We start from the raw sequence: 26685 nt of genomic DNA on the forward strand, positions 1-26685 counted from the left end.
ATCGTCCTTCTCTTCCGTCGGGGCGTGGGCGCAAATTAGCGATATGTTAAAAAAAAATGGGCTTTGATGCGGATTGTTGCGAGACGCTCGTCCACCGGAGTGAACGACAGTACTTGGCGACGAAGTCTCTCTCCCACAACAAATCCGACACCGAATTTGCGCTCCTTTACATGGCAGCTGTAGTAGACGTCGCAAGGTCCTATGGTTTTCTTTCCTTGCCCCGTCCATCGCATCTCTTGGATGGCAGTGATGTCAGCCTTTACTCTCACGAGGACATCAACCAGCCGGGCAGAGGCACCCTCCCCATTAAGGGACCGGACATTCCAGGTGCATGCCCTCAAATCATAGTCCTTAGTTCGTTTGCAGGGGTCGTCATCAGTATAGGGAGGTCTCATCCGAGGCTTTTTTAAAGTTTTCATTGGGGGCGATTTTTAAGTGGCGGGTCCCAAACCCAACGCACAACCAGCTATCCTGGAATGTTTCGCCTTCTCACTTTAGCTCACTCCCGAACGGGTGTTCGGAAGCTACCCAGAGGATACGTGGGCTAATCCCGGCCGTTGTGAGCTGCTTGAACCATATGCAGAAGAATCGTCCTGGCCACTCCCAAGTGAATGGCGATCAGTAACTTTCCCCACTTGCGTGCCTTACACAGCCCCCCAACCACATCAGTGGTAGTCGAGTCCTGTAAATCCAGGCTGAACTATGTCGGTAGTCATAATAGGCTGGTGCTAACATGGGTCCCACGTTGGTATTGTGGGTAAAGAGACCTCTGACTCCTTAGCTAGGTTGGGCTCTGAGGCCAACTTCCTTGGCCCGGAGCCTGTTCTGCCACTTCCTTCTGTATCCATCAAAGCCACGGCTAGCAAATGGGTTACTAGAACCCGCAAGCGAGCTTGGCAGGCTGACAGAGGCTGCAGATGGACTAAACTGATGTTACCTGTCATGTCCGACCGACTGTCGCAAATCCTCCTACCATTAAGCAGAAGAGACTGCAGGCAGCTGGATGGACTGTGACGGTCCTCTTTCTGTGGGCGAAGCACGTGGAAAAGGTAGGCATCTCAGACAGTGTACTCTGCCCAGCAGGAGGATTAGACGACAGACCACTTTCAGTGCGCTTGCCCCGCATTCCCTTGAATCAGGTTTGAGGTCTTTGGCACTGATTTATTAAGAAGCGACCACCTTGGCTCCTTGGCACCACAAGATCTACTCAGATTTCTTCGGAGGTCGGGAATCCGAGTGCAGTTCAATGGATTTATTTGTGTCTGAGTACTGTACTTAATAGTTGTCCCGACAAAAAACACCGGTCAATTAAAACCCTTTGAAAAATATATTATCTTCCAGTCTTTAAACACTGTCCTTTCCTCATTCATACCATTGCTAATCTCCATCCCTCCGACACCTCGCAACTTTTCACAGCGCACCGCCATTGTATTAATATTGAAAATGTATGGCAGGAAATATAATTTCCTCTTATTTTCACCAAAGTGTCATTACTTATCGCCACCTCCATGCTGCTCGTTGCCAGCTTCTCAACTCCACAGCACAGTTTGTCTGGCGCTCCTGAGTTTCACTTAAATTATTGCAATAGCGCAGCATCCGGTAGAACCAGCTGTGGCTGTTTGCACCGGCTACCATCAACTAACACCAAATGCCACTTGCAAGCGAATTGCACTCTGCGACAGCACACAAGTTCATTTAAAGCGTTGATCAACAAACATATGCCCGTGTGTCTGTGTAAGAACAGTGGGTGTTTGCGGAAAACTTCATTGTCCTCGAATGCAAACGAAATGCGCTGGTCTCCTTGGTCGTGCTATTTTTATTGATATCTTGCTTGAGCGCTTGGTTGCTATGTAGTTTGGCTCGTTGAATGGTGGCCTTTTCGACGGCGGATCGCCAACGTTTTAGCGCTTGACTTCACCAATCCTATGTAATTCCATTTGCAGAGCTTATGGTCATTAAGGTTTGTTTTCCTCAGCTCATTGTTTTATCTCGCGCCTGATGAGGGAAATAATGCCACCAAGGGACAAACTATGTTGCAAGCAAAGCTTTACACAAGATTTCACTGGGTGTTGCGCTTGGTGGCTGTCGTGCTGTGTATGTATGTGTGTATGTACATGCCCATTTGCTTGGTTTTGTAATCTCGGTTTTTGTATGGCTGCCTTGGATGACCTTGCGCAGCTTGCATTTTGTGGAAAATTCATTTAATATTTCCGTTCTTTCCCAGTGTCGCTTAACCTCCGTTCGCCTTCCTTCCTTCCTGCCGCAAACGATTCTCTTAACGTTGATGTTGTGAATGTCCTTCAATTTAAATGCACTTTTGTTATTGCTATGCTCATTGGCTTCCACACTCATTTAGTGTTATTTTTATGCTAGAAACATTGCGGTGCTTCAATGGTTCAACCAGCATCACAAAGCTGCACGACAACGAACACTCTTCGTATTAGCGTTGATGTACCATCACTTTTTTGCTGCTCTGTGCGTTCTATAATGAAGTGCCCAATAGAAGTGAGAAGTTATTTTATTAGTAATCTTATGGCTTTCAAGTATATGTGCCTGAGCACATATTGGTGTGTGCCGGGTTAATTAGAGCAAGGACACTCATTTATAGAACTAAGAGCTTAAACACGTTTTGGGGAGTTATTTTCAGAAAACCGCAAATATTTTTTATATTATATAGTAGCTACCGCAGCCTCAGTAAGCTCACTCGGCGTTCGTTTATTATGCTTCCATTATTTTTGTCTACGTTGTCAAAGTTGAAGCCAATTAAATTTACATTTCACCTTAATAGCATCCGTCTAACTGTACATTGCAGCCGTGATTGGAACCGCTATTGGTAATCCTCCAAAGTTAACTCATTAAGCAACACAATTACAGCTTCTTTGACCTTCTGTACTAACCCTTCAAGAGTTCCCTTGGGATGTAGTCGCATCTTGGGTAAGAGATGGGTTTTTCTGGGGGTGATGCGGCAACATTGGAATGCCTCTTTCGCCAAAAACTCTCTACAAGAAACGAGAAATGAGTCGGCGTGTTATCGTGGTGCCAGATCTAGACGTTCTCGGCGAGTTCAAGCTGGACACGGAATATAAGTGCCTGAAGCTACTCGAGGCTACCAAAATAGAGCTGTGCAGTTACTGTCACAACCAATTCATCATCAACTAAAAAAAGGATCAACATTGTCTAAAGTCATGACCTGGATATCCTCGCTTTCGTTGGCTACTCCCCATCCACTATTGATTTTTTGTACGAGTTCGAGGTCATACCGAAGTATCTAAGTTACACCTCCTGTAACTGTCCGAATCAACCAATATCTGTCGTCGCTGGATTTTTCTATAAAGTGGTTAAAAACACGTTGCTTATAAAGTTAGACACTCAATTTCGTGGCGCCACTAAAAAATTACTTTCGAAAAAGTTGCAAAAAAAATGTTCTATTGACCTTAAACTTCGATTAGAACTAGAAGAAGATCTCCTCTTTCTTGCCAAATTTTACGGAAATAAAAACAAAATTCCTTAACTTTATTGACTCACTTCGTAAGTTCTAAATAAAGGGTTTTTTAATAAGAGGTGTTATTTTGATATTCAAATAGTGAAAAATAATCATCAGGCAAATGGCCACCACGACACCACGCTTATAGGACAATATCCTTTTCACGAAATTTTCCACAGCCGAATTGCAAATTGGCTGCCCTATGTCCTCGATAGCCTCACGAATTCCATCTTTAAGGTCTTGAATCGACCCTGGGCTATTAGCGTAGACCTTCTCTTTCACGTGGCCCCAAAGAAAAAAGTCACAAGGTGTTAAATCACAAGATCTCGGTTGGCAATTGTGATCACCTCTTCAAGAGATAACTCGGTCCGGAAACTTTTCCCGTAAAAGATTAATGGTTTCGTTGCTTGTGTGGCACGTAGCGCCGTCTTGTTGAAAATAAACGTTGTCCAGATCAATACCATCCAATTCCGGCCATAAAAAATCGTTAATCATCTCTCGATAGCACTTGTTATTGGAAAACCCTTTAGTTAACGTTTCAGAAATCCAGTTCATGTAAGCAAAGGCTCTTCGCTGCGACATACTGAGGTTGCGCAATGAAAGTACCGAAACTAGACCTTAATTATACCATTCGTTTCGGGAGTTTGGTGACTTAGCAGTGGACCTTGCACTCCGACTCGCCGAATGGTGGTCATACATAAACTCACTCCACTACGGCGGTTGCTACATATACAGAAGAAATGTATCTCTCTTTATTCGGCGAACTAGAAAACAAGTACAAAGACAGACATATCGCTTGAGTCGTAAAATGTCGTAGAAGCTAAGTGAACAGAAGCCAGCCCCTTGCAGAGCAAACTTCAACTCTGTCCTTAAAATTGGCTCTTGGTATGGTAACCCAAATCATTAGCCCAAGGTCTTAAAAGAGTGTAATGAGGGCTTGATCTTCAGTAAGTCCGACAAAATCCGGTTTAATAAACCAAAATCTGCTTATCGCGAAGTGTGAACGATATTTTCATTTCCATCACTTTCTTTGATCTTACGCAACAGGTCCAACAGAAACAGAAGTTGCGGTTCTCGATAACCATGTCGCATATCCCTTTTTTTAATGCTTGTCGCCTTAATCTATCCCCCACAGGGTGCAAGGTTTTATGAGCTGTAAGTAGCCGAATAGCTTGGTGCGTGACTATCATTCGGGAGGGCATAGGTTCCATTCCCCTGGCATCAAATGATAGAAAAATAGTTTTCTTATAGCGGTCGCCCCTCGATAGGCAATGACAAACCTTCGCGTGTATTTCAGGCATGAAAAAGCTCCTCATAAAAACTTTTTGCCGTTCCGATCCGACTTAAATCTGTAGGTTCCTCCATTTGTGGAAAATCACACACCACAAATAGGAGGATTAGCTCAGCCAAATATCTAGCAGAAGTGTACGCGCCAATTATTTATTTTATTTTTAAGTACAAATAGAGTTACTGTTTACAACGGGTCAATGGGACAAAAAGATCTTCTAACAGCTATCGTGCCTTGGCAGGCAATACAGAACCACGGAACTACCATTCGACGCGACTGAAGACTTTAGGTCCCTCCATTTTTAGGACACATAAAGACGTACTCTACAAAATTGGAACAGCAATGGATGCCTGAACCTACTAATAGCACTCGCAAGGGGGCTGCTAGGCTCTTGGTGGAATGAAGATTTAAGTGAGCTTAGGAAAATGACAAGAGAAATCTTCAACATCTGCTATAAATATAAGTAATTTAAACCTTACAAAGACTATCTTAAGGAATACAAGAAAGCAATTAGAGAAGCTCAGACAGAAGCTTGGAAAGTTAGTCGGTTCTACGTTAGCGGAGCGCCATGCACATATATTCGGCACAGAGTTTTCCCTTCAGCTGCTTTTTCCAAGCATTTATGGGCAATATTTATGCCTTTACAGTAACAACGAGCGAAAGAACCTGAAGTTTCCATGATGGCAATCGCAAAGTACCTTCATTGGAAGTCAAAATGGTGGGTCTTGGCTTCACTGCTTTCTCTGACTTATCAGACCGCAAGGGTCCCGAGCAGACAACGCTGGTCGCTCTCGAATCTGTTATATCCTCGACGAGTCATATGAGTAAAAAATGTTAAAAATGTTAAAATGTTCTTGCCGGAAGCAGTTTTTGGCATTATTTTGACGATTATTCCTCGCAGCGTTTGTGTAATGCATTGGAAAATTGCATACACTTTGAAGGTCACCAAAGAAGCAGTCTCCAGTGAGAGTAACTGCTAGTGATTACAACGCTTTGTTAGTTTAACAAATGACTTCCAACATTATTTCGCACAATTTCTATAATTTAAATTCCACATCGCTGCGCCACCAACGGCAGCAGGCTGCCACACAAGCTATGGTGCGATGGTGCGATGCGCGAATGTGGATGTGTGTCAAACGAAATTAGATATCCACACGATTTTATACGTACACACGCATGCCTTCCGCCATAGCTTGGAGCCAAAAGACCGCATAGATTTGAGGCAAGAAAATGAAAATGCATTGGATCTAAATGGGCAGCAACACAAAGCGAACCGCCAAACAAGCTGATGTATGCGGTGCAAAAGGAGCAAAATAAAATGGAATGAATGCACTTAAGCCATGTGCTGACACACAAAAGCAGCGTGCATGTCAGCTGCGCCCACAAACGCTTATGCGTATTAAGTAGGTATTTGCACAAGCATATGTGTGCATATGTGGACATAGTATTATATGGCATGTGTGTGGGTGCGTGCGTGCAGTGTGCATACAAAAGCGTAACGCAAAGTTCTTCCGGTGGCAACGCTGTATGAATTCCAACAGATACTGGCAAAAATGTGCGGAATGAAAAAATTACAGCAAAAGGGCGGTGGCGGTGTCGGCGTCCTTAGCCACACTTGTGACCGCTTTTCGACGCGGCCTTTGTATGCAGCGCGCTGGCTGTGGCAATTACTCGCCTTTGGCGTGTGCGCGCGTACTTATATATTTGCGTGTATTGTTCTTGTGGCTGCTTTGCTGAGCATTGCAGCGTGGCTACGTGTGCGTGTTTGTGGCAGCCCGCTTAATTCTCACAATTATAATGTGTGCCGTAGGGTGTGCTTTGCACGGATAATAAGCATTAATTTTGTTACTTTGGCAATTTTTAAAATTTGTCTGGCTTTCGCGCTCATCCTACAACTTGGATGCATTCTTACGCAACAAAACTAATCGGTTTAAAATTACCATGATAATTAGTGATTTACATACATCTGCATATACCTTTAATATAAATTAGTTGAAAGTGCTTGCCCCTAAATATGAACCTCCACACTATAGACTTCCCAAATTTAGGGGTTAGGGGTAGTCAGTATTTTCCAAAAAATTTAATTTGTTTTGCATTTTCTTAAATTATAATATCTTAAAAATATTGTGTGAAAATTTGAAGTGAATCCAACAAACACTTTTCGAGTTATTCAACAATTAGCAAAGGGCGCTCGGACGCTCCCCAGCCGATAATAAAACTTTAAATGCGTTTTTCTCAAAACTATGTTTTTTGAACTGGAGATCACTGCAACTTAAAAATCGCTCGGTAGATTTCAATAAAATGTATACTGCCTTTGAAAAACATAATAAACTTGTGCCAGATCGAAAGATTTTTTTTTTTTAAATTTCGGTTTGTTTTTAAACAATTAATTGTCGGTCTTTTTTCTCGAAAATCTGAACAACTTATTCCTGAGTTAATATTGTTAATTTTGAAAACAAAAGCTTCGATCAGGCACAAGATTATCTATTAATTAAACTAATTTCTCTTGTCCGATTGATTTTAGATGAGTCTCTAAAGGCTTCTGATGATCACCGCAAGGGACTTCTGAAGAAACGGGCTGCACACAAACTGGGATAACTTTTACAATTATAAATTTTTGTTTTTAATTTTGTTGTTGTAAAGTTGAAACATGATGTATTAATGCCATGTTTTTATTTTTGTCAAATAAAGCAATTGTCTAACAATTGAAAATCATCATTTTTCGGGCCTCTGACTACCCCTAACCCCTTAAACAACCACGTTCTTCCGCTTCCATCGGAAGTTAGGATCTTGGAGTGATACTTGACTTCAAACTCCATTGAAAATCTTACCCGATTTCCCGAAGGCCAGCCTTATATTCCTGCAAATCTATATTCGGAAAAAAATGAGGACTTAGCCACAGGTCGTACGTAGTGATTTTGCCAATTTTAACGTATGGATGCCTCGTTTGGTGGAAAGCTCTTCGCAATAGCTATAATGTCACTAAAATGGGCAGGGTGCAAAGAACTGCATGTATTGACATCACCGGGGCACGTAGATTTTGCCCCAGTGCTGCCAGTGAATGCCAGTTTGCACTTACTTCCCATCGACTATTACGTTATTTTCATCGCTGCGCAAAGTACAATCATTTTAGTAAAAGGAGGTTGGCCTTTGGAGACAATCTCTCAAGGGACGTGGTAGCATTTTTAGGAAATTAACACTGTATTTCTCTGAACTTCGAACAGATCTCTTTATCCACAAACTGGAATTTGAGGGTTATGTTAGGGCAAACTTAACAAGTAGGCAGGATTGGAACGAGGGAAAAATCTGCACCGAAGCTGCCACCTTTGACGGCTTACAGATGGAATCTGGGGTCGGAGCGGTGGTTTTCTCTAAATCAGCCATTTTATCTATCTCCTTTAAACTGCCAAACACTGCGATTCTGCAGTCAGGCAAAATGCTTAGCGAATGTGGGAGCGAGGGAGATATTAACATTTTCTCCGATAGTCAAGTCGCGATCAAGGCTCTGACGACGCCATGGTGCAGATCCAAACTAGTCAACTCCTGCAAGGTAGAGATCAAATCTCTTGGGTGTGCAGGTAACATTTCTCAGAACTGGGTTCCACGACACATGAACACAGAAACATAGAGAGACATGAAATTGTCGATGAGCTTGCCAGGAAGGGCATTGAATTTGTCTCAGAGGCCTCCTACCCGGTCATCGGCATTTCCCTGATGGTTGTTAAAGGGGAATTGTACCACTTATTTCTTAGGGAAGCGCAGTTGGTTCAGGAAACTAGCTGTTTCGAAAGGTTGGGTCCAGAGGGAAACGCTGTTAGATGAGTGGGCTTGATAGGGCATGTGAAAAGGTGGTTAGTATCGTGCGGAGTGCCTTCACATCCTGGTCATAAGTTTAGTATGTCGGGGTCAATTCTGGATAAGTAGGAGCTTAACCTGTGGCAGTATCCAGAACGTAATTGTGCCAAAGATACGCGGGTCTCTCGGGGTAGCTGGAGCTCTTCATCTGCTATGGGTGCTGGTTGGACCCCGCTAACGGTATTTTAGGGTCGGGAGTTTAAAAAGGTGGTAAGCGTCTCCCAATGAATGTCGCTTATAGTCTGTCTAAACACTGTCCAGTCTAATAGTTGTCGATTTGTTTTGTCCTGGATCTTGTCGGCGTAATTGAAGAGATGTCTCCTGACGTGCCAGGGCAGCGGCGCAGAATCAGGCAGGTGTCTGCATGGGTGGGACCTGCAGTAGCACCCTAGCAGACACTACTTGCTGAGCAGTTTGTTGTGCTCCTTCACAGGGAGCATCTGTGCCTCGTTATATAGGTGTTGAAGTGGGAGCATCAGGAGGAATCCCGCCGCTGTCCGAATGGCAGTAGTTTCGCATATCTGAAGCTTCGTCCACTGCGTACCACTAGTTCCAGGTGACCAGATAGGCGCATCGTACTTTAGAACCGCCCGGGCAATTGCTTTACATGTCGCCAACAGTTTGACATCCTTTGTCCAGGTGCTAAAGAGGGTCGCCATGGACTCAGTGGGCGAAAGTTGTAGATTCCTTGCAGTGAAGAAGCGAGAAAGGTCGGTGAGGTAGTCGTTTACTTTGGCACACAGGCCATCATTGTCATTGCTCGACGCTATTATCGTACGGTCGTCGGCGTAGGAGACCAAAGAAACTCGCTCTGGTGGCTTGGGGAACTTCGATATGTAGAAGTTGAAAAGTAAGTGTAAAAGGACACCACCCTGCGGAATATCTTGCTTCATCTTCCTCTGCTTAGAGGTTTGGGTATAATACCAATGAGTGTCGACCACTCAGATAGTTCGCGGACCACCTATTTAGCCCTAACGGTAGTGTCGACTGTAAAATCTCATTTAGTAGCGTGGAGTGGCTGACTGAGTCGAAAGCCTTCTTCAGGTCCAACGCTACTAGGACAGTCCTCTCGCAGGGGCGGTTGTGATTAAGCCCGCGGTTTGTCTGGGTGTTTACGGCGGTGAATGTTGTCGTAGTACTGTGCTCTCTTCGGAAGCCAAGCTAATGTGGTGCTGGGGTCAGATGTTTAGTGTAGAGTGAGAGTAAGAGGGCTCCAATAATCTTCACTACTAGGGAAAGAAGAATTAGCGGCCGATAAGAATCCCCTAACGCTCCACAACGTCATTAGGTCCACCAATTTCAGCGCCATGTTTCGACCCCAGGCCTAATGTAATTATTTCAAGTCGGTTGATTTTATTTTTAAATTCGTATTATCTTTTTTTTTTTATGTAGTCCGAGCCCTAAAAACGGAACAATTCTAACAAGTCATTCCAAAAAGCCTCGTAAAGAAAACATGTACCGCAGGTATGAACATTGTCAACTCACTAGACTGAGGTGGTGACTCGCGTTCGCGGAAGTTGGCGAACCAAAGCTCTTACAGTAAACTGTACGAGAATCTAAGAGTGTAAGCCTGCTCCTTAAATAAAATAACTTGTTCATTTTTTACAAACCAAATATCAACTCTTAAAATACAGTACCATTTTCACCCTAAAAATGTTTCTTAAAAATTCATTTCACCCGGCATGGTGTATTGTATCGTTGTTGTTGCTAATTAATTTTGTTTAAATACTCGCAGTTGATTGTATTTACTTCCGAAATACCAATGCCGTTGTATAATTTATGCAAGCTGCAATCACTTGGCACAGCTCAGGCGGCCCTTAATATGTAAATAGAAATGCAACTCGCCACTGATTGAATGCTATGTGGAAGGAGGAAGTAGTATTCCGCATTTATTTCATTGCAGACATCACACTGCCCACCAGTACATTGTCGGTTGTGAATGAAATCTTGTGGTGATGTCATTAAAAGTATGCAATAGGAAAACGCAAAGAATTAAATTTTACGCAAACCGACATGAATGATGATTCTTCATTACTCTGTTTCACTTAAATATGAGACTTCGATTTTTTATATCAGCTCGTGTTTCACTTAAATATGAGACTTCGATTTTTTATATCGGCTCGTGAATAATGTATTTCATTGAATAAATTTATTATGTTTATGTTAATGCGATGTACGCAGTCTGAGATTTTTTAAGGGATTATATACAGTTAGAAGGCCCAAAAAAAAACAATTTTCTAGAATTTTTTCTGAGAAAACTTTTAAATTTATTGATCTAAAATTTTGTACACATATTATGTTATCTTTTAACTGTATTTTAAGATTTAGTATTAGTAAAAATATTTAGCCACAGCTGATCTCCGGCAGCTCCTCTCAAAAAAGAGCGGTGAACACTATATCTCTGAACTGGATCCTCTGAAATCAAAAAACCCAACAGATCTCGTTAAAGTAATGTAAACCTAGTAATTAAACGAAGGAATAAGCAAAATAGATTTTTTGACAAAGTGGCGGTTTCTAAAAAAAAAATCGATATTTGGGCAAAATTTCGGCCTTAAATTGTTTATAAAAAATATTTATCAGTGAAAAAAAATCTTCGATTAATTACTAAAAAATATATTTAAAAAACTCGTGTTAAACTGTGAGACTTATCGATTTAGCCGTTTTCGAGTAATGATGGTCACCGACTTTGAGAACACCATTTAGAGCAAAACGCGTTTGAAGTTTGAAAAGCACTGAGTCTAAGTCTGAAATGCCTATTCAAATTTGCGTGTAACTTCGAAAATATTCACCGGAACGATATTAAATTTGCTGTGTGTATTCTTAAATATATGTACAATAAGAAAAACTAAATAAAAAAAATCGATTTTTTGAAAATTTCAACTGTATATAACCCCTTAAATACAGGAAACAACTACTTTATGGCTCTGAAAGAAAAGAGTAATCAAAAATATTGTTGTACTAGCAAACATGATGCTTATCTATTTAAAAGCTTTGTAAATATGTGCCCAATTATAAAAGTTTAAATTTACTATGAATGTAGGTTAGGTTATGTTAGCCTGGTTGGCATTAAGCCACGCATAGAACTTTTGGTCCCTAGTGATACCAGATGGAGACCGACCTCTATGAATTCTGAAAGTAGATATCATGTAGGATGTCAACACTTTTGGCGAATCTAAGCAGCTTTTGAGACGTCCTCCAGAGACTCAAACAGTGGAGCTCCCAGGCATTTTAAACGCGTTTTTAATAATGCCGGATAAATGCATAGAAGGTGTTCTAAACTTTCCTCACCATCCTCTCTGCATTTCCTGTTTTTGTCCGTGTTAGCGTTCCATATCTTGCACGCATGTGCAGCCAAGAGACTATGACCCGTCAGCATACCTATGATAGTTCTGCAGTCCTTTCGCGAGAGCGTAAATACGAATTGAGCCAGTTTTTGGTCTTTAGTTCTACACATAACGTTTGCTGTTTTGCATGTAATCAAATTAGTCCATCTAGCTTCCACCCGCCTTTTCATGTAGTCGTCCATTTCGTGCATATTGTATTTAGCGATTTTAGTATGTCATTATCTTGTTTAAATGGTAGTCTAACAGCACTTTTTGCTATCTCATCTACTATTTCATTTCCCATATGCCTTTGTGACCAGGTACCCAATAGATATGCAGCCTACTGTTTGCGACTAACCTTTCTATGGCCTACCTGCTCCGTTGAACATTTTTGGACTTAATAAAATATGAGCTTATTGCTTTTTTTGCTGCTTGACTGTCCACGTATATATTAATTATTGAGTTCTTTCTTGTTCTTGTGTAGGCTAGCTCCGCGGCTTTCCCCACAGCAAAAACTTCCGCTCGGAAAATACTGCCCAGGTCTGGCAGCTTGATAGGCTGCCTAATCTCTAGTTATGAGCAGTAAATACTCCGTTGTAGAGCCGTCTGTGTAGATGTGAAAAGTTCTATGGCCAGGCTTCATGCCTTTGTGCCTTCCCTCCTCTTCAATTGTAGTACGAAACGTTCTCTTACGATTAAAGTACGGAGGCATGTACTGTGTGTGCAACCTGGACTCCTATTGAGCGGCCACTAACCTCCCCGTGGATTTCGCTACCAGATTTTCCGCCTGTTGGTGTGGCTTGCATCGCTCCTGTTATGCACAGAGCAGCGAGTCGCTAATCCTTTCCAGTGACATTAAGTATGTCACTTTTCTTGTCGCAGTCCACCATACCAAAGCCCCATACAGCAATATCGGTCTATGTATGTAAGTTTTGTAACAATTTTCATCCACACATCACTAACGATAAAACTCCGTACTTCAGGTGCACTAACTGCATTCCCATTGAAGAAAGAGTAGATTTTGCAATGTTCGCATTGAATTCCAGCTGAAAACATATCAGGTATATAAAAACATGTGAATTTATACAATTTTATATCGCACTGACCTGGCCTGTGAATCGCTATAACAAAACGCTTGTGCTCCAGTTATATGCGAACTGTAAAGGTTTTCTTATTTTAAAAGCAACAATTTTTCCGGAGCTTCATACATTGATGTGTACGCATGTAATATTAAAACACTGCCGATAAAGGTGTTTGTTCGCCCAACAGCATACAGCGTTCTCCATGCAGTTTTGAGTAATACCTTTGGAGTTACAATCGTTCCAAAACTTAGCGAGTCCTTATTGCACGTTTAATGCTACAATCCAATTCGTTTGTTTATGTAAAGTAAGCACTATACACCATACACCTTTACTTTTGAAATACTTGCCTTTTATTGCTTTTATGTTCTTTATTTTACGTATTATATTTTAACATGTAAATCATCTATTAAATGGATTTACGGCCGACTAAATTTGCATGTCAGCTGTTTTCGCATTATTTACAAAAGGGCTAAAACTGTTGTGGTGGCGAATTTACAGCAGTTTGAAAAGAACTGAAATGCACTCGACAAATTTCTATTGAAGTAACCATCAAAAAGGAGCATAAGCGCTTTATTTCATTAAAACATTTTTACTATCACTCTTTTAGCTAAAACTTTGTGCTCACAGGAATTAGCTTTCGCGGTTATTCAATTTGCTAATTCTGCTTTGTAAAATCGCACTTGTTTTAATTTGCTTTGCTGTGGATTTGAGAAGATAGAGAAGTGCATGGGTAGTGAATTGGTAAGCGTTTGAGAACGTACCATCTAAAATATTAAAGATATCGTATACAATGTAATTGTTGTAAAGACCCGATTTACACGAGGAGACATCTGGAAGGGAGACACTGGAAATTCTCTTTTGAAGTTTCATTCGCGTTCACACGGGCAAAAATGTTTCCGCGACATTTTGACATTTAACACTTTAGCATCGTCTGGTTCGGATGTATTCTAGCACGCGCTTACATGTAAAGCAGAGAGCGTTCTACAACAGTGTTCTTAAATATATGAATGAAAAATGCAAACTGGTTAAATAATAAATAATTTGTTGTTTTTTTATTGAAATATATTTATAAATTCTTATACTTGAATAAAAAAAATTAAATTAAAAATACTTCATATGTAAATAATTAACTTAAAATTAACTTGAGTAACTAGAAATGCGAGGAAAATTAGAATTCAACATAAACATGCCCCATAATATATTTTAAATTATACCTACTTTACTAGCAAAAATAATTGTGCATTTCCCAAGCAGTGTTCGGATGTTTGTCATCTTTGTTATCTTCCGTTTGCTTGAAAACCAACACATAACTCAGAACCTTCTCCCACAAAAGAAAAAAGCGAATGAAGCAACTGTCAAAAATTGGAAAGATTGGAAATACGAATAAGAAGAGCAAAGCGTGTCGCCGAGTACGGGAGACAAAATCCCTTCTCTCTTCCCCGACCGTCCTTCGCCACCGAACAAAATGTTTCCCTTCCAGATGTCTCCTCGTGTAAATCGGGTCAAAGAGCCAGTAAGCAGCGCGTAAGTATATACGAGTACCAAGTAAGAATGTTAGCAGCAACATTGCGCCCATCAGAGACTGAGTGACAGTGACGGCTCATTTAGCCCCTGGTGGCCATCCAGCATGCTTGACTGCGCTTTGTATGTGTTAGTGCAGTCGGGTGGCGTCGTGACACGTATTTATTTATGTCGGCTATACGTACGATGTTTGATGAAAATCAAAAATTTTTGATATTTTCGTTTGACGCTTACTTTTTTGATCGTGTCGGAGTCTGATGGACAAAACAGCAGGGTTGTATTTAGCATTGAGGTTAGTATTTAGTGTGCGGTTGCCCAATAGTAAATTTCTCGTAAACACCTACATATACTAAAAATAAGCACAATCCGTATGAAATATGTACATAAATAAGCAAAAAATTTAAAAATTTATATGTAAATGAAATTATTTAAAACTGATATACATAAGTAATTTAATAATAATAAAGTTATGAACCCGAAAAACATAAATTATAATTAAAAACATGACTTATTGCGATTTTTTAATATAACACAGAAAGTGGGTAACAAAAAAATTCTCAAACAACGAACAGAATAAGTTAAAGCAGATTACCTTTAATTTTTGTACAATATCCCAAACTCAAATTTAATTCCCTTACCTACGCTTTTCAACCATAGAATATTTACGTATATACAAATTTACATAAACCAACACACAGTTTTCAATAAAATTACATTATGTACATAAGACTAATTAAAAGTAGAAGTCGAAAAGGATATAACGAGCTTTGAAGTCTATAAACTCACTTCAATTCAAATCATTACATTTCAATTGAATTAATTTTAAGATAAATATGTAATTATAAACATTTCAACACGTAATTTCTCCATTAAGGAAAAATGAACTGTTTTCGTCAGTTATTTTTGGCGCGTTTCTTCTGGCAGCCTGCCATTTCGCCTATCAGCTGTTCAAAATCCCATAATGTGTGAGTGCTGCCAAGTTTTGAAACGTCCTCATGGGCGCGCGACACTTAAGTTTCACATCTTATTATCTATGGTATTTAGTTCATAGATGACTAGATGTGAAACTCTTTTTCTCGTGAGAGCGCTGAAAAATGTGCATTTTTTATAACATTTTCCAATATTGCCACACCGGTAGAAACATGAATTGGGTATTTTTGAACCAAAGGTCTGGAATTTTTAGTTTCCACACCATCATTGAGGTTAGTATTTAGTGTGCGGTTGCCCAATAACCTTATATCACTCGTAAACAGCTACATATACTAAAAATAAGCACAATCCGTATGAAATATGTACATAAATAAGCAAACAATTTTAAAATTTATATGTAAATGAAATTATTTAAAACTGAAATACAAAAGTAATTTAATAATAATAAAGTGATGAACGCGAAAAACATAAGTTATAATTAAAAACATGACTTATTGCGATTTTTTAATATAACACAGAAATTGAGTAACAAAAAAAAAATTCTCAAACAACGAATAGAATAAGTTAAAGCAGATTACCTTTAATTTTTGTAAAATATCTCAAACACAAATTCGGTTCCCTTACTTACGCTTTTCAACCATAGAATATTTACGTATATACAAATTTGCATAAACCAACACACAGTTTTCAATAAAATTACATTATGTACATAAGACTATTTAAAAGTAGAAGTCGAAAGGGATATAACGAGCTTTGGATTCTACAAACTCCCTTCAATTATTACATTTCAATTGAATTAATTTTAAGACAAATAATTATAAACATTTCAACGCGTCATTTCTCCACTAAGAAAAAAGGAACTGTTTTCGTCAACTATTTTTGGCGCGTTTCTTCTGGTAGCCAGCCATTTCGCCTATCAGCTGTTCAAAATCCCATAATGTGTGAGTGCTACCAAGTTTTGAAACGTCCTCATGGGCGCGCTCTCTCTCAAAATGAATAAGTTTCACATCTAGTTATCTATGATTTAGTTTGTGTTGATATTCGAAATGCACAAGTGCACCGAAGATAAGCAATTCATATTGAAATTCATTGAAAATTATCAATGTTTACCAGCATTATGGAATGTAAAAGTAGAAGCATATTGTAATAGTGAGGAAAAGGCGAAACAGTATGAAATTCTATTAGAAATATGCAAAGAGCGGCACCCTAGCGCAACAGTAGAAGATGTAAAAAAAAAAATTAATGTTTTGCGGACAAATTTTCGGCGTGAAAAACAACGTCTTGCTGAAATAAGCAGAAGTGACGCAGGTTCCGAGGAATCACTGGAGACAAATCTTTTTTACTATAATGAAATGGAGTTCTTAAGCGACATGGAAACCCCATGCTCATCAAAGAGTAGCACTGGTAGTAAAGTAAGTAAAGTAAACAGCCTTTTTAAATGTATACGTATGTACATATATATATATATATATATAGGTACATATATTTATATATATACGTATGTATGTCCCAATTTTCTTTTCAAGTGAGTGGACATTTGGAATTGTGTTGCATGCACAATGCACATACATATATGTATGTATATACACATAAATATATTATACAAAAATTTATAAAGGGGATGCGACAATTTTTTGTATTTCCCTTTTGTATTTGTAAATGCTTGCAAAAAAATCCTAGTGCATGTGTGAAATAGTTGGCCAGTTTTGGTTGTTGTGTAAAAATGAAAACAACTTTTTTTTTACAAAATTGAACATTATCGCCCATTCCCTCATACTTTACACTCCCCAAATGAAACATAAGCTTATTTTTACGATTTGAAAGTGTTTGTTTTTTAATTATGTACAGCAATATTATTCATATTAACGTAAGTACTTTTGTTGCCACGAAACAGCTCCTTCATTTATAAAGTACTCTGCAAAATTGTTGCGAATTTCTTTCGCTTTGTTCGAAGAGTTTCTTAAATGTGTACTTTCCAATACATTAAGATGTGATTCCCTTCGCCATGCTCCTTGAGCTATACTTCCAGAGTTTACATCTTCTTGGTCAATTAAGTGGCTGAATGAATACGACTTTTTCTTACTTAAAAAATTGTGCAAATAGCAGCAAGCCAGCACTATTATTTGAGCCTTTTCTGGGGCCAACTGAATAGCCGTTTGTAGAACTCCGAATCGTGACACCAAAATTCCAAAAACATTCTCAACAATTCTGCGTGCTCTACTTAATCTATAGTTGAAAATTCTTTGTGTGTTTGTTAGGTTTGCCCCAGGATATGGTTTAATTAAATCTTCCTGCATTTGGAAAGCATTGTCAGCAACAAAAACGTACGGCAGTACTTTATCGCTTTCCGACAACTGCGATGGACCAGGTAGTTTAGATAGCTTTCCCAAATTCCGTATTTTTTATGACACCACCATCTGATACACGACCATTTGTGCCAACATCCACTACTATGAACTCATAGTTTGCATTCACAGTAGCCATGGGAACAATGCTATAAAATTTTTTATAATTGTAGTATAGTGCACCAGAGTTGGGTGGTCTTTTGATGGCAATATGTTTGCCATCGATCGCTCCAAGGCAATTTGGAAAGTTCCAAATTTCTCCAAATCCATCGGCTATAGCTTTCCATTCAATTTCAGACTGCGGCACCTGAAAATATTTCAAAATCAATAAAAAAAATATTATTGTACTTTTCATTGAAAGTATATGTTTTATTTTTATTTCAGAATCTGTTAACGGCTACAATAAAAAAAGAAGCAAAGAGGAAGCCAGATGCTGCTGAAGCCTTGGTGGAAATCGCCACAAAGCGGTTTTCATCAAAAGATAGAAATAAAACTACAATTATTACGGATTCATGGGCAGTAAAGTTAGAGCGGATGGCTCCTCATCAAAGAATTCTCTGTGAAAAATTCGTAGAGGGCATACTGTTTGAGGGCCAGATGGGAACACTACATAGGAATTCCCTACAAATAAATGCAGGATACCATCCAATACCCTCAGCAATCAGCCACACGGGCGCACCAACACCAACATCCAGAAGCAATACTTCCACACCACTGGAATTCCACAGCCATAGCAGCAATAGTGTAAACAATGACAGTGAATCGTCAGAATCGATTACACAATTCTTCTCGACATTCACCGATTCTTAAATATTATAGTAGTCATATCCTCATAAAAACAGTAATATTTTTGAATTATTTTCAGTTAAATATTTATAATTTGGTAAAAATGGATTTTTTATTATATATATATATATATATATACATATGTATATTGGAATAAAAGTTGAATTTTTTTGAAAAAAGAAAAAAAGTAGTTAATCAATTTTTACATTCCTCTTTGCTTTTTTCAAAACTAAATTTTTTACTTGCTTAAATGTACTTACCTTAATAGCATTTGAAAGACATGAAATAATAGCCTCACAAGTTTCTATAACAATCACTCCCAGGGATCGTGGAGTTGCAGTTAAAAACTTCAGATCTTCAAACTTTTCTCCAGTCGCCAAATACCTTAATGTTGATGATAACCGCATGTTGGGTGTTATTGCATCTCGCATACATGTATTTTGTTTTGCTATTAATAGCGCCACCATGCCCAAAAGCTCTTCAAATGTTTCCGAGTCCACTTAAAAGATGCTCATGAGTAAACTTTTTACGTTTTGCGTACAGGCTTTTCATCCACACTTTTTTTTATCTCTTTTCTTCTTTTTTTTTAACAAAACTGCAATAGTTGCAAGTAATAAAAATTCATCATCCGATGAAGACATATTTACTTCTAAATGCAACTGTGGATTGATCGCTTTTTGTTTTGAACGTTACCGGGCAAACGACAAGCACCCGACACGCACACATATAAAGTTCTTGTCAAACAATGCTTGACCGTCACCAGAGGCCATATATAATGAAATAGTTTGTGTAGCGGCGCATAAGAGCCACTTGAATCGACTACATATAAATAGCAGTTTGCCATAAAACTGGCTGCACAGTACAAAGCTCTTTTAGCTCTACACTTTCGTTTGATAGCGCAACAAGTTTCTATTATTTTTTCGGCGTTTTTCTAGTCTACTCAAGTGAAATCACAATGGAGCGTTGGCACAATCGCGTGGCTGTAGTGACCGGTGCTAGCTCAGGCATAGGCGCTGCCACAGTGAAAGATCTACTCAAGGCCAATCTTATGGTCGTGGGACTAGCACGACGCCTGGAACGTATGGAAGCATACAAGGCTGAATTGCCAGCCGACCAACAAAAACGTTTCTACCCCTTCACTTGCGACGTTTCATCACAGGAATCGGTCGATAAGGCATTCGATTGGATCATTGAAAAACTGGGTGGTGTTGATATACTGGTGAATAATGCAGGGATATTTAAAATAGGCCAGGCTGTTACCTTAGATCCTGTGCAAATACAACAAATTGTGCAAACGAATGTAATGGGTGTGGTCTATTGTACACAGCGCGCTTTCAAATCGATGAAAGAACGCAACTACGATGGACATGTGGTGATCGTCAATAGCGTTTTGGGTCACGCTATACCTGTTGCGCCTGGTAATGCCGCCCCAATAATGAATGTGTATGCACCGACCAAGTATGCACTAACCGCCATTACGGAGGTATATCGCCAAGAGTTTAGAGGACTAAAAACAAAAATCAAAATCACGGTGAGTATGCCATAAAAAGTGTGAGTGTAAAGAATAGTGAAACGTTTTGTTTTTTAATAAATGAAATGAGTCAAAATTATAATATACAAGTATATGGTTTGAATAACTCCTGAAGTGTGTACAATGACTTGTGTGCCTATATGTAACTTGATAAGCTCAATGTATTTAAAGCGGTGCCTTTTTTATGCTTTGCTATAATAATACAATTTTGCTGAGTAGTTACATATGCACAAGTATACTGAACAATCCATGTCTACTTGTAAATATGTGAATGGGAGTATTTACACCACCGATAAGATAAACGCAACAATCGAAGCTTGAAATCGAAAGAATGTTTGGTTTTTGAAGTGAAAACTTCTTTAGAATCGTTGGTAGTGATTTGAGAAAAAGTGAAACGAAAAAAGCGACACTCTTGGCTACGAATATTACATATACACGTAGCGACGAACTAAATAACTTTTAGGCCAGCGCCGACAGCATGGCGCGATAGCCGAGCGGCTAGCAATGTGAGCTTCCGATCCAAAATCCTTGGTTCGAATCACAAGAAAAAAACTTTTTTATACAGTTATTTTATTTTTTTATTTTATGATATGTTTATGAGGAGCTTTTTTTCATGGCAGAAATACACTCGGTGTTTTGCCATTGCCTGCTGAGGGGTGAGCGCTATTAGAAAAATAGTTCTCCTTAATTTTGGTGTTTTCACCGAGATTCGAACTGACGTTCTCTCTGTGAATTCTGAATAGTAGTCACGCACCAACCCATTCGGCTACGGCGTTTGTTTAATTTTACTGATGCAAAAATGAGGAAAAATATATGAATAAAGTTTGCTTACTGTTTACACATTTTCCAAAGGTGACGGAGAACCAAAAAAAAAAGTCGATTTTCAAACAAATACGAGTGCATATGTGTAATTGTGTTAGAGTTTCGGTCACGCCCCAGCAAAACCTGCGTGCATATGTGTTTGTAACATTCAAAAAAATGTAATTGTGTTAGAGTTTCGGTCACGCAGGTTTTGCTGGGGACGCTCATAATAGCAACCGCGTGTGTATTTTTATATTCGTAAATATTTTCATTTTTAAATATTTACCGCAATTATGCCGAAAAATAATGCAGAAAAGTGTCGTGAATATCGACAGAAAAAAAAATCAATAAATAGCATCACGGAATTCATTCACGAAAATTTAATAAAGTATACACCAGAAGTATCGTGGATACTTAGAAAAGATTACAATAAAGTTCCAATGATTTTAAGTGGCGATTTTTTTTATTTTTTTTTTATTTCAAACATAATAAGTAAATTACAATGTTTAATTACACTACAACTAGTTCAGAAACTAACGAGCAGTTTGATTCGAAAATAAATTACAATTGATAAAAAGAAATTACAAACAATATTTCTTATTTTCTGTTAATAGCCAGCAAGTTCATGTGGTTTTTTCCTCTTTAATCTTCGAACTGGGCACGGGTTACTAAGGATGCTCCTAGCTTCTTCGTTTACATGCCCTTGAAGTCGAATTTGGTGCGCTTCTGCTATTTTCTTAATTTCTTCAGTTACAGTGTTAACTTTAAGATCCCGATGAATATCAGCATTTCTGACGTACCAGGGTGCTTTAACGATGATTCTCAGCACTTTGTTTTGAAAGCGTTGTATTACATTGATATTTTCTTCACTGGCGCAACCCCAAAGCTGTGCACCATAGGCCCATAATGGTTTTAATGTTTGTTTATAGAGCAATAATTTGTTATATATGGATAAATGCGATTTCCATCCAATTAGCCAGTTCATTTTGTTTAGCCTGATGTTAAGCTCATTTCGTTTTATTTTTATATGCTCTTTCCATCGCAACTTCGCATCTAGGGTAATACCTAGGTATTTTGCAGTATTAGCGAATGGGACTTTTTCATTAGAAATCATTATTGGTTGGTATTTTGTAATTTTATTTGTAAAATTCACGTGAATGGATTTACTGTTATTAAGTTTGATTCCCCATTTTCTCGTCCATGATACCATAGAGTCGATTGCAGTTTGAAGGTTCCTTGCAGCTTTTTCTTCTGTCTTTTCAACACATAAAATTGCAGTGTCGTCAGCGAAGGTGGCAGTTAAACAATTTGCCATTAGTGGTAAATCTTGGGTATAAAGAATATACAGGATTGGACCCAGGATGCTACCTTGTGGTACGCCGGCTTTTATTTCAACCAGTTCAGAATATTCCTTTCCCTGTTTAATTCTTAAATATCTTGAAGTAATATATGACTCCAGCAGACTACAATATTGGTATGGGAGGCAAGTCTTTAATTTGTAAATCAAGCCTTCATGCCATACTTTATCGAACGCCTGTGCGACGTCGAGGAAAACTACTGAACATACCTTCTTTTCCTCTAATGCTTTTTCGATTTCTGATATTATTCTATGGACTTGTTCCAACGTGGAGTGTTTACTTCGGAAACCAAATTGGTGAGAAGGTATTAGATCTTTTAATTCAATAATGGGTTTCAACCTGAGGAATATTAGTTTTTTAAACAACTTGGATATTTGTGATAACAGAGAAATCGGACGGTATGAAGACACGTCGTGAGGATCTTTTCCTGGTTTTGGAATCATTATAACTTCCGCAACTTTCCACAGTCCAGGAAAATATTTTAGTTTAATAGCTGTATTGAAAAGATAAGCCAATCGTTTTAGGGCTTTATTTGGCAATTGTTTTAAAACTTCTGCAGTTATAAGGTCGAAGCCTGGAGCTTTTTTATCTTTAAGTTGCTTGATTTCCTTTCTGAGCTCATTTAATGTAATTTGTGGAATTTCAGAACGGTTTTCATATGTACCACAGGAGTTTAAGTCGTAGTTACTCTTATTAGGTGTGAAAGTTTTTTTCAAATACTTCGCAAAAGCAGTGGCTTTTTCTGCATCGCTTCTAGCCCAAGTACTATTTTCATTTCTAATAGGTGGAACATGGCATATTGGTCGTTTTAAATACTTTGTACTTTTCCAGAGAGAATAGTCATCTTTTTTATCAGCTGAAAGCTCTGATAGGTAACGTTGCATTGACTCATTTTCAATAACTGCTATTTCTTTTTTTAATGCAGTTGCTGCATTGTTGAGTTTCGTTTTATCTGCAGGTGAACGAGTTTGCTGCCACTTCCGGCGAAGTTTTCTCTTTTTTGCAAGAAGAAGTTTTATTTCTTTAGGGTAGTTGGTGCCTATCGTTTTCCGGCTCAATTCCGGCGTGTTTTCCCAAGCAGCTTTCTGAATTTGCTTCGTAAAAGAATCGATCTCAACCTCCAAACTTTCAGCTGTCAATATTGGTGCAGAAAAATGCATTGCGGTGTTAAGTGTTGATTTAAACGAAGCCCAGTCAGTGTATCTGTTGTACAGAGTCAGATTTGGTTCTTTTTCAACAACTGATTCACTTATGGTCAAGTATATAGGGGAATGGTCAGAATTCAGACTTAATCCCTCTTCTATTTTGACGAAGTTTTGGGATACTTTTCGGACCATGAAAAAATCAATTAAATCTGGTTTTTTGTTTACATCTGTTGGCCAGTACGTTGGTTTTCCAGTAGAAATGAAATCACATCCGGTTTCTTGGGCCGCTTTAAGTAGCTCCCGACCTTTGGTTGTAGTAAGGCGCGATCCCCAATAAGTATTTTTCGCGTTAAAATCTCCACCAATAATAAATTTGCGTTTGTGCATATTAATAAGAGTTTTGAAGTCGTCAGATGATATCGTGTACCTCGGTGGACAGTAAATAGCTGTGATTGACAAATATTGGTGTTTTAACCTTACTGAAACAGTTGTTGTTTGGAGAATGTCAGAGCTAGTTTTATTTTCTTCGTAGTGTTCTAGACTGTTTTTAATAATTACTGCAGTACCTCCTCTTGCGCAATTGTTTGGATGTATTGTGTGATAGACATTATAATTTTTGAAGGAAATGTGGTTTTGTGTAGTAAAGTGTGTTTCGGATATTAGGCAAATATCTATTTTTTCTATATTTAAAAGTAGTTCGAGTTCCTTTTGGTTTTTTAATAATCCATTCGAGTTCCACGCTGCAATTCGAAGGTTATCAATCATAACAATGTTTTTAACTTTTGTTCGAGATTATTTAGTCTCTTTTGGAGGTCTGTATTAAAAACTTCTTGCTTATTTAATTTATTAAGGATTTGAGCGAGAATATCTTCACTTTTTGTTTGGGTTTTGGTTATAACCAGTTTTTCACTACCTTTACCTTTTACTACATCGGAAAGGGTTGGTTTATTCCGATTACTATGTAAAATTGCTTGGCTATTATTATGTTTTGTCATATTAACAGGACGTATATTATTAGGCTGATTATCAGTAGCCGTATTTTGTTTCTGACCAGTTTTATTTCGCATTTTTTGAAGCTCTTTCGCAATTACGCATCCACGGTAATTGGCCGGGTGGTCTTCACCACAGTTACAGCATTTGGGCTTTTCATCCATTTCTTTAGTACACTCGATAGTTTTATGTTTTCCGCTGCATTTGACACATCTGGGTGATTTGCCGCAGAAGTTTCTTGTGTGGCCAAAAGCTTGGCAATTTTTGCATTGTGGAATAGCTTTGGAGTTTTTAACTGGTTCGATTATAACGACAGAATGCAGAATGTATTTAATTTCATAAATTTTCTTGATGTCTTCGGTGGAGTCGAATGTGGCAAGAAACATGTTTAGTGGTTCGCGGGTTTTCCATTTTAACTTGTTTACGACATTCGTTATGTTAAAGCCTTGTTCTTTAATGTCAGCCACTATTGAAATTGGGGTACATGAATGGTGTAAGTTTTTGATCATCACTTTTATTGGACGTGTTTGTTTATCTTCGTAGGAGTACCAAGATGAATTTGAAATGATGAGCATTTTTGTAATGGATCTGTAATCATCACTTGAAGATGCATTAATTTTGTATGTTTCATTATTTAAAAGTTTTATAGCAAAGTGACTTTTGGCTGCTTTTTGAACAAGATTTCTAAGGTCCTGATAATTTTCGACGTTTGAAACCATAATTGGTGGGGGCCGAAGGTCACCCTTTTTGCTTTGATTTATGACAGTGGCATTTTGAATTCTCAGTGGAAAACTATTTATATGTTCCATTTCAGGAGATTCTTCAGCCTTTCGTTTTTTGCTTTGTCTCTTGCTTTTTTTAAGGATCCAGTCGGTTTCCCGTGCAAGTTCTTCTTCATCAGTCTCATACTGTTCCGGATTTATGTTTGAAGTTTATTTTGTATTGGATGAGTTTAAAATATTACTTTCCTCTTTGAGTTTTTGGTTTTCAACTTTTAATTGGAGGCAAAGCTTTTCTAGTTCTTTCAATTTCTTTTTTAAATCGTCGATCTCTGAGTTAGTATTACCTCTAACACTCCGACTTATAGATGGTTCCGCGGCCCTTCCACCTTTGGTCATTTTTAATGTTTATAATTCTTTTTTTTTTTTTATTTTTTTTTTATTTTTTTTTTTTTTTTGTTTTTTTGAATTGTAAAGTTTACAAATTTTTATTTTAGTGGCGATTTTAACGTAAATTTTGCATTGGACACAGCGGTTCCTTTAATTGACGTTCTCAATACAACATTCAATTTAAAAATGTGTAACAATCGCACTGAATCGACAACACGATCAAAAACAACCATTGACGCGGTATTTCAAAGACATGTTGACAACATCGAAACCAAAGCATTTGTATCATATTTTAGCTATCATAGGCCACTCGTATCATTTGTTGAAATTGAAAACATTGAGGATGAATAACAATAAAATGAAGAAAATAAAATATGAACTTTATAGCAATATTATAATGAACCTATAATTATCCCGCTCCTAATGCTGCTTTCGTCTCATTCTCTCTCAGTTTGTTTTACGGAAGGTTTCACTTCTATCGCGTCTAACCGTTAGACTGGTGTTTTTTTTTTTATCAAAGTAGCATTTTTCCTGGCGTTTCTTCGTTCATTACACAAGAATTTTTGGCGAAAAAGTTACTCCAACGTTCAAAGAATGGATTCGTCTTGTTTCATTCTGGGCTGACAGCAACATGGACACGGCGGAAGAAAAAAAATAAGTCAGCTGATTTACCGATACTACTTTAATAGATTCACGTTGCTCGTAACTTCATTAACTTTTATTTTATAGATCTAATAAACTCCCGCAACTTAATTGACACATATGGGGTGTTTGTATGATGCACCGACATAAATTAATTAATTGTTTGCTATTACAGAGCGTTAGCCCTGGATTGACCGATACCGAAATTGTGCCGGAGCAGTTTAAAACGGATGATATTCCAATTCTGAAATCCGAAGATGTTTCCAGCTGCATTCTGTTCACACTTTCCACGCCGCCGCACATGCAGATACACGAAATCACTCTGAGACCAACATTGGGCGAGTAAACCAATACTAAAAATGACGTCACTACATGATATGTGTACATACATATATACATATATTTAACCAACTATAAATACAAATGATTTAAATATCGTAAAATAAATAAAATGTGTGCGCGCTCAATACTAATATAAATCCTATTCAAAATGGA

The 26685-nt window shown here is 38.3% G+C and overlaps 2 protein-coding genes across 2 annotated transcripts; both read left to right on the forward strand.

Moving 5' to 3' along the window:
• Positions 1-16580: 16580 nt before the first annotated feature.
• LOC128860368 (uncharacterized) lies at positions 16581-18667 on the forward strand. Its single transcript, XM_054097854.1, has 2 exons — positions 16581-16895; positions 18213-18667. The coding sequence occupies exons 1-2, from the start codon at positions 16836-16838 to the stop codon at positions 18636-18638; spliced, it is 486 nt and encodes a 161-aa protein (XP_053953829.1). The 5' UTR covers positions 16581-16835; the 3' UTR covers positions 18639-18667.
• Positions 18668-19458: 791 nt separating this feature from the next.
• LOC128860366 (farnesol dehydrogenase-like) lies at positions 19459-26685 on the forward strand. Its single transcript, XM_054097853.1, has 2 exons — positions 19459-20145; positions 26366-26685. The coding sequence occupies exons 1-2, from the start codon at positions 19570-19572 to the stop codon at positions 26534-26536; spliced, it is 747 nt and encodes a 248-aa protein (XP_053953828.1). The 5' UTR covers positions 19459-19569; the 3' UTR covers positions 26537-26685.

This window comes from Anastrepha ludens, chromosome 4 (assembly GCF_028408465.1).
Source record: "Anastrepha ludens isolate Willacy chromosome 4, idAnaLude1.1, whole genome shotgun sequence".
Lineage (NCBI taxonomy): Eukaryota > Metazoa > Arthropoda > Insecta > Diptera > Tephritidae > Anastrepha > Anastrepha ludens.

What these genes read in the sequence shown, in the direction of transcription:
- LOC128860368 (XM_054097854.1), top strand. Translation starts at nt 16,836, where the DNA reads ATGGAGTTCTTAAGCGACATGGAAACCCCATGCTCATCAAAGAGTAGC. An exon ending in AGAGTAGCACTGGTAGTAAA is followed by an intron (nt 16,896 to 18,212) that starts GTAAGTAAAGTA and finishes TTTTTATTTCAG; the next exon opens with AATCTGTTAACGGCTACAAT.
- LOC128860366 (XM_054097853.1), top strand. Translation starts at nt 19,570, where the DNA reads ATGGAGCGTTGGCACAATCGCGTGGCTGTAGTGACCGGTGCTAGCTCA. An exon ending in AAACAAAAATCAAAATCACG is followed by an intron (nt 20,146 to 26,365) that starts GTGAGTATGCCA and finishes TTGCTATTACAG; the next exon opens with AGCGTTAGCCCTGGATTGAC.